Genomic DNA, 8,053 nt, shown 5'->3' on the forward strand with positions numbered 1-8,053 from the left:
ATTTTTAAGGTGGAGTGTGAGTGAGCCCTTAGACACATCTTCATAATCACCTACTCTGATAATGAAACTCTGAGTTCAAACTCGACTCCTAGGATCTGACCAGTGAAGCCAGTTCCACATGATATAGGGAAGCCATGGGAGGAGAGGCCAGAACCCCAGCAGTAGGCTCCACTACTGCCCTGGTGCCCCTGGCTCTCAACCATGTCCTGTCTTACCCATAATCACCCTTGCAGCATCCTGAACAACAGAGTTAGGACCAAATACTGTTCAAAATGGCTGCTTCTGTGGAACCCAAAAATGTTTACCTCAGGCTGGAAAAAATGTAGAGTGTTGGCTTCCCTTGTCTCGGACCTGTGTCCCTTTGATGGGACAACCATTAGTAATCACTACAGAAGAAAGAAGTCGTATGATGTCTCAGTTTATATCAGCATGAAAATTACAAACTTCACATCACATTCTCATCCTAAACAACACTCAATTACGGCACAGTTGAACATAATTAAGTCACATTCAAAGGGTGACTACCGATCTGAATCATAAAGTATGTTCCTAAGACCAAGTGCATGATTTGAGATTTCTTTCTCTCTCCTTTCTTGTTCCCCCCTCTCTTCTCTGTTTTCTCTCCTTTCCCCTCTAGTGTACATGCATGCATGTACACACACACACACACACACACACACACACACCGTGTATGGTTCCAAATACTAAAGCTATAAGCCACCAATCTCTACACGACTTGGTAAATAATTGTTATAAATCATTGGTTTTGGAATTTTGTTCTTATATGCTGAAAGTCAATATAGACTTAATATCACAAAAGTAAACGTATATTCATTCCAGGTGAAGTTTCCCCCAAATTTATTTCAGAAATGTCTTCTCTGTTGGTCCAGAATAACTGTATTCCTATCAGACCCAATGTTTGTTCTCTTCTATTTCAGGGTTGCCCCTCGGCATAGGAAACTGGAGAATGCTTCCAGTCAATCAGCTATAGAAATGATATCGAGAGTCCTCACATTCTGAAGAGAAATACAGCAATGTAAATCCGGAAAAAAGTGTGGATCTTTAGTTTATCATTCTGAGACAGAGCATAGTGATAATTCCTTATGAAATTTGTTCATTGAACTGCAGAAATTTAATTTTATGGAATATTGGCTTTTTAAAATAATTTTGAGGTTCCCATGAAGTTTTTAAGAAGTCATGTACCTTTATCTTTTCCCTCATTCTCCCAAGGGTGATATCTTACCAAGGTACAGAACCATATTGCAGCCAGAAGATTGGCATTGATACAGCCCCCAGACCTTCTGCAGTTGTGGCTTCCCCCACACTTGTGTGTGTGTGTGTGTGCATGTGTGTGTGTTTAGCTTCAGGCAATTTTATCCCATGTGTAGGCTCAGGTAACCATGAGCAGCATCTTTCTAAGCAGTTTCTGACTTGCGTCTCGTCTTGTCTCTGCTTTTGAGAACATCCATTTGTACAGCTCTTAGATCCTGTTTCTCCTTTATGGCTCTCCGTTTCTTGGCTACAGTAACATATCCATCCTGTCTTTGAATTTTATGGCCTCCATCACAAACTCTTTGCTGGTAGAGAGCTTTGTATTGAGTCTGCTCTCTGCAGCGCGCTTTCTTTTCCCAAGCAAAGACACAAACATGCACGGGCATTCCAGCCCGCACTCACAGGGCTCTTAAAGACACCAGGGAGAACAGATTAATATAAATACTAAGCTGAAAACTGTCATAAAACTTCAGCCTTTAAAATTGGCTTATTAAAATATTTGTTTTCTTAAAGTCCAGATTTAAGCTCCAGTTATGAGTTACAGTGTCTGCCACAGAAACGGTGGGCTTCCTGATTTCTTCACCAGGCAAACGCCATCTGGTATCTGCACCATCTATTCATGATATAGGCATGTGAGGCTGATGAATACTCAGTGCTTGCAGGCTCTCAACCTGCTTGCAAACCTCAGCTTAGGACCACATTTCAAATGACCACAACCAACTACTCATGAGGTCCCATCCCTCCAGCTCCATGGAGACTGGAAAGTCACTGCTGACTGTGAAGGGGACAGTCGTCCCAGGGGAGGGCCATTCCCTCCATCAGATCTTACTGACGGGAATTTTGTAAGGAAACATCTTGTTCTTAGGTAAGGGCTGCTGGTTCTACTTCAAGCTGACCAAGAGCCCCGGGGCTTCTGCATCTCCATTCTTCTCCCGAGAGTTCTGAGACTAGCCAGCATCCCGAAGGAACCCACGGTAGTGGTAGGCATCTGCCTCCAAGAAGCAAGTTTCCCGGGGAAAAGAAAGGCTGACATGTGTTCAACGGCGAGGGGTCACATGCTTTCTCCAAAGGAATCAAAAGTATCAGAAAGAAAAGAAAAAAGGAGGTCTTTTCTTTTGTTTTGGTTTTTAGTATGGGATCTAAATGAAAAATTGTACAGACTGAGCAGAAGTTGGAAGGGACAGCTTTAACCATGAAGGACCGAACACGATGGACGGCTAATAAGAAAAGGCTGCCTTCCCCATCCTGCAGGCCAGGTGACTGTGCCCTGCTCAGAGCTCCTTCTGAGATGTTTCAACTAGACGAGTTCAGTGACTGGGCAGACCCCTGGCCTCTGCTGTACTGAGGTGTTAAATGGCCGCCGAAGGGCAAACAGTACAGGCTAGGCTCCACAGGGCCACACTTCCTCCTCTAACACCACAACTGTCAGGTATTTTATTGTTCTTGCTGTTAGTCTAGACACAACCTTTCATACATCTGATATCTAACACCTCACAACAGATATGAAAAGCATCTGCAAGTTAAATGTCTAGATAATTTTGCTGATATGTACACCTAATGCTTCTTGGAAATGTACAAAGAAATAACAAATCACCTTTACCAACCTTTCCAGGACATGAAATCAACTAGGGTTGTGTTTATGCTCACAGAAAGGAACAGGTTATGAACAGAGAATGCAGAGATATTAATTAACAAGCCCAATCAAATAAATGAGGGCTTCAGAATAAAAAAGTTCTATATTTCCTTTTTCTTCTTATAGAGAGTCTCTAATCACAGACACTGGTTTACCTGACTAGACATTATATTCGATTCTGTAAAAATAAATAGGCCTGCATCTAGACCACTGATCTCCAACTAAGTTTGCTATATAATCTTCTAAGGCCTTTGTCCAAGCAAGCTCTTAACATTTTTCATTTATTTATTACAAATACTGCATTTTGTTTTTAATAATATTTAATTGTGATCTGCGATTGTGTCTCTTAAGTTTTAAAATGTGTAATTACTTTACTATGAATTTTAAATGTTCCTAAGTTCTTGCATCAGGGTAATAGCTCCTGGAGTTTATTTTCAATACTTTTCTGGACAGCGGTCTTCACGATAATTCTGTTGACATTTTCCTTAAACAAATTATATGTGTGTGTATAAAAACGATGACACCACTCATCTGTCTGTTCTCTGGGTGTGCTGTAAGCCACGGATGGTATGAGGGTGAATGGGAGAAGCTAATGGAAGCTCATAATTTAGGCAGTGAAAAACAGAATTAATGTATTATCCCTCTGTAGCGCTGAGTACTCAGCCAACCCAAACTTTCTTTCCTAGAGAAATACGTGATTGGGACGATTTCCATCTGTTTTTGACAAACATTAGGAGATTCCCACAAGTTAGTCCCTGTTAAAAATTCTTCTTTGAAACTATAAAACGGTCTTTATCTCAGGCGGGCGGGTATATAGCATCAAAAAGAATTCTCAGCGATACAGAAATAAAAGATTAAAAAAATAATAAACCCTGCAGCAGGAGATCAGCATTAGCGTCCACAGGAGGAACATTTGCAGATAAAAACGACATGAAAAGAAATAGATGTGTTTGGAGAATAGATGGCCTCTCTGCGCTAATCTAAATTCCTTGTGGGTGAAATAGAAACTTCATTTAGAAAATTTCGCAAGATGGGGAAAAGAAAAAAACAGATAAAGTAATAGGTCGGAAAGATTTTCAACACCCTCCCCCAAATGATTTTGCACCCTTCCACAGCGGGCAGGCCTTGCGGGAGCAGAGCGGTGCCCGCAGCCTTGGAGGACCGGGAAGGTGCCTGCGAGGAGCTGGCGACCGCGCTTCAGAGAAACCCGCACCTTTCAGGGCTGCAGGCAGCCGTGGCCCCTGTCTTCCCCTGCAGGGCCTGGCGCTCACCGCTTCCTTTGCTACAGACCTGTTCCCCCGCCTGGTCCCCGCGGGGCTGGACCTCCTCGAAGCGAGCGCAGGCGGCTGTCTAGGTTCAAGGCCGGTGCTCCAGGGACCGAGCCCCAGATCCACCACTCCGCTCCACCTGCCTGCGGGCCGCTGAGAGCCCCGAGCCGTCCGGGCCTGCGCGCTAGGGTCTCGGTGCGGTGCCCTCGGCGCGACCCGGTCCCCCGCGCTCTCCGCGAACCAAGAGTTCCCTGCGCTGCTGCTTCTCTGAGTGGAGCCCCAGCGCAACTTCCCTCCCCAGGTAAACCGCGGAGCCGCGGGTCCCCATCTCCGTACCTACCGGGACGGTCAGGGCGCCGCCGACAGCTCCAGTTGCGTATTGGGGACTCCCTGGTGGAGCAGCCCACCAGATCTGAGCGTCGGCTCCCCAGAACCAGCCACAAGCAGAACCCGCCTGGGGACCCATCTCCCTGCCCCAGCCATCCTCAGGAGCCTGTTCGGGTTTGCACTCCTCACGGGTCACCCACCGACACCATACACCACCAAGAACCAAAATGTATCCGCGCTCTTTAAGAAGCGCCGTCCCGGCGGGTTCTCAGCTGAAGCCCCTGGCAAAAGCCTCTGGCATGCCCCTGGGGCCCGGGAGCCTCCCCATCGCCCTCCGTCCGTGGCTGGAAGGAAAAGCTCCCCCATCCACTCGCCACGGCCTGCGGGCCTGTGCGCCGAGGGCCGCGCCGGCCCGGGTCATCCTGCAGCCCGCCCCGCTCGCGCCCTCCCTCCTGCTCGCCCGCCCGCGCCCATCCCGGGGCGCCCAGCGCCGGCACCGCACCTACCCTGGCGCGCGGGTCCGGAGGCGGGAGGCGCGGCGCTAGTGCGAGGCGGACATGGACCACGCGCCCTCCATGCGCCACACGGAGAAGGCGTAGCTGAGGCGCTCGTGGGCCACGTAGCTGCAGCTGGTCATCTTATTGTCCATCTCGTCGCTCTGCAGGACCTGGTAGAGGAAGTCTATGTACCTGGCGGCCAGCTTGAGCGTCTGGATCTTGCTGAGCTTGTCCGAGGGGAGCGTGGGGATGATCTTGCGCAGCGCGGCGAAGGCCTCGTTGAGCGACTGGGTGCGCTGGCGCTCACGCACGTTGGCCAGGATGCGCTGGCTCTGCAGCTCCTCGAAGGACTGCGCGCTCGGGCTGCCCTTCTTGCCGCGCTTGCCCGGGGTCGGGCTGCCATCTTCGCTGGACTTCTTGCTGTAGCGCCGCTTCCGGCCGAAGCGCTTGGGCTGCCTCTCCAGCTCCTCCTCGCTGGTGCCCAGGCTGTCCACGGGGGACACCGGCGAGCTGGAGCCCTCCTCCATGGCGCCCGCCCGGCGCGCGTGGGGCTGGGGGCGCCGGGGCGCCAAGCGCGCGCCACTGGCTGAGCGCACGCACACGCACACACACGTTCCCGGGTTGCTCGCAAGACTCTGATTTCGAGGCCGGCTTGTGTAAAACCGAGGTCTCCCGGAGAGGAAGTTATTATAACTTTTTTGGAAACTCTACCCCGGCTGGGTTGCTAAATAGCTGTCAGGAGCGAGGGCGGCGCGCTGATTGGCCACCGTGGCCAGGGGCAGGACCAGCTCGGGGCCTCCAGGCCGCCCCCGCCCCTGGGGCGGCACTTTCAGTTTTGTCTCTTCTTTCGGCCTTGGCTGTGGCCGGCATCACCGAGGCTGGGTCCGCGCTCGCAGTCCTCGCCCCTACGCCAGATGGGCCGCCAAGCAGCCGCCCTGACCCCTCAGCCCAGCCGGACCTGGCTTTGTCTGAGTCTCATCTTGGAGAGTTAGCCAAGCCACACCGCTGGATCTCCGCGAAAGGCGGAGAAAGGGAGGCCAGCCCTGAATGCCCTCCGTGGAGTGGAGACACAGCCGGGAGCCTCTTGTGGCGCGCCCTCGGGTACCAAAAGTGATGCCCACCCTCACGGCCTTGCTTCTAAGATCGGTGGAGACATCTCCCCTCCTGAGCCAGCCCTCGCATTCTGGACCATTTCCCATCCCGATTTGATTTGCTGGAGGGTCCCAGCCTCAACGTCTTTTCCGAACCTTCCACCTAAACGCTTTATAGCTAGGTGCCACAGTGAGCCTATACGAGGGCGCGGGGTGGCCGCCTGGTCCTCCCAGCTGTTCCTTAAGTGCTGCGCTGCATATTTGGGTCTCCCACCCGACCTACATTTGTCTCAGTGGCCTCAGCTCCCTCCTTCCCTTCTGTGGTCAGCAATGGGCCAAGGACACCCTGGGAACTGCGCAGGGCTGCTCTGGGCCCAGCCTCTCCCGCGCTGGGCGCTCGCTAGAGGACAGTACCTGGCAGAAGGGTGCGAATCTGGGGAGCTTGAGGCCAGGCCTCGGTGGGCAATTCCAAGGATCCCAGCCTGTAGCCATCTGGACGCTGAGCGCCAGCGCGCGTTTGAAGTGCTCTGGATCTCTTTGTTCGCCTGGCAGCTCTGGCTGGGGCCTGGAGGTGGTTTACAGCTTCCGTGCCTTTGAACCTATTCCCAGGTGACACGCGGGGCGCAAGTAGGCCTGGCCTGAGCAGGCTGTCAGGAGAGCTGTATGATCAAGGCCTAGCTGGGCCTTCTTATTGAAGTTGAACTCGGTCTGGGGAGCACTGAGCTTTGGAAGCAGCTGGGGGTGGCTGGGTAAACCACGAAGTGGGGCCTGAGCTCTGACCACCACCTTAGGGAGCACAGGGATGGCAGTGCACCCACCTTTCACACCCCTGTCCAAAGGCCTGGATTCGTCTACTCTAAGGTATTTCCAGTGTCCATCACTGGACAGTGCTCTGTATAGACCAGGCCCACTCACTGGGGACTGGTGGCAATGCTGTTCCTAGTTCCTTAGGAACTGCCTGGTTCCAGATGAATAAATAAAAGTCCCTAAATTAACTGCTCTTTCCGCTTCTCTGGGGAGGCAATGGTTTATTCATCACCCCAAAGTAGCTTTCTTTGTCCTTTTCTTTAAACAGTTCAAAACAAATCAAAGGAAAGAGAGAGAGGGAGAGAGAGAGAGAGAGAGAGAGAGAGAGAGCAAATCCTTAGCCCCTGCCTGTCCTGAGGAGTCCAGGTGACCTGGCCACTCCTTCAGTACTGCCCCTGGCCCCTGCTGGGTCAAAGCATGCCAGAGACCTGCTGCTCTTTTGCCATCCCAGTCTCACTCAGGGTGAAGAGCCCCTGTGCCTGGATCTTTTGGGTCCTGGACTAAATGAGCCAGGTGGCATGCCCCTCTCCAAACTCAAAAGGCACTTACTCAGAAGAGGAACCTGCCAGAACAGGGCCCAGCCCCCTCTCTCCTTCCCTGTGTCCCTGTGTTTTTCTCTTTCTCACCCTGTCGGCTCTTCTCTCCCCTCCCCTCCTCCCCTCCACCAGGCAAAGGTCATAGTTTAGTTTGGAAATGAAAACAGCCCAGCGGAGAAGAAGGCTGGTAGGTCTCAAGCAGCCCACAGCTCAGGCTAGCTAAAGACAAAGGGAGCTGATAGGAAGGTGGGGTTCCTCTCTGCCTGGGGAGATGGGCACAGAGACTTCAGCTGGGCCCCCAGTGGGTGGGGAAGGGAGTTGTGACTATCCAAGCCAGCAGCTCAGCTTAGTCATCAGGGGGGCCTTCTTTGGTGCTGGGTCTTTTTAGTTTCAAAACACGTTAAAGATAAAATCTTAGTGCCGGTGGTCCCGGTGAGTGTCGTGACCCTTGCTGACTCAGCGTAGGGCACCATGCCCCTCCGCGTGCTGTCCTCAGTCACTGAGGAGGCTGTGCCTGCTCGCCACATGAATCGAGTGAGGTGACGTGAGCGTGGGCCTGGTCTTTCCAATGGCACCAGAAGGGTCACAGGGAGGTGGTACTCAGCCTCCTCACTTTCTTTTC

At 51.9% G+C, this 8,053-nt stretch overlaps 1 protein-coding gene across 1 annotated transcript in view; it reads right to left on the reverse strand.

Annotated features, from left to right (window-relative positions):
- Positions 1–5,524, reverse strand: part of Twist2 (twist family bHLH transcription factor 2) — a 46,720-nt gene extending 41,196 nt beyond the window's left edge. Inside the window, exon 1 of the mRNA XM_004667835.2 lies at positions 5,007–5,524. Within this exon, the coding sequence (XP_004667892.1) occupies positions 5,042–5,524 (483 nt within the window). The 3' untranslated portion in view covers positions 5,007–5,041. The remainder of the gene's footprint in view (positions 1–5,006) is intronic.
- Positions 5,525–8,053: the final 2,529 nt, after the last annotated feature.

The sequence above is a fragment of the Jaculus jaculus genome, chromosome 4 (assembly GCF_020740685.1).
Source record: "Jaculus jaculus isolate mJacJac1 chromosome 4, mJacJac1.mat.Y.cur, whole genome shotgun sequence".
Lineage (NCBI taxonomy): Eukaryota > Metazoa > Chordata > Mammalia > Rodentia > Dipodidae > Jaculus > Jaculus jaculus.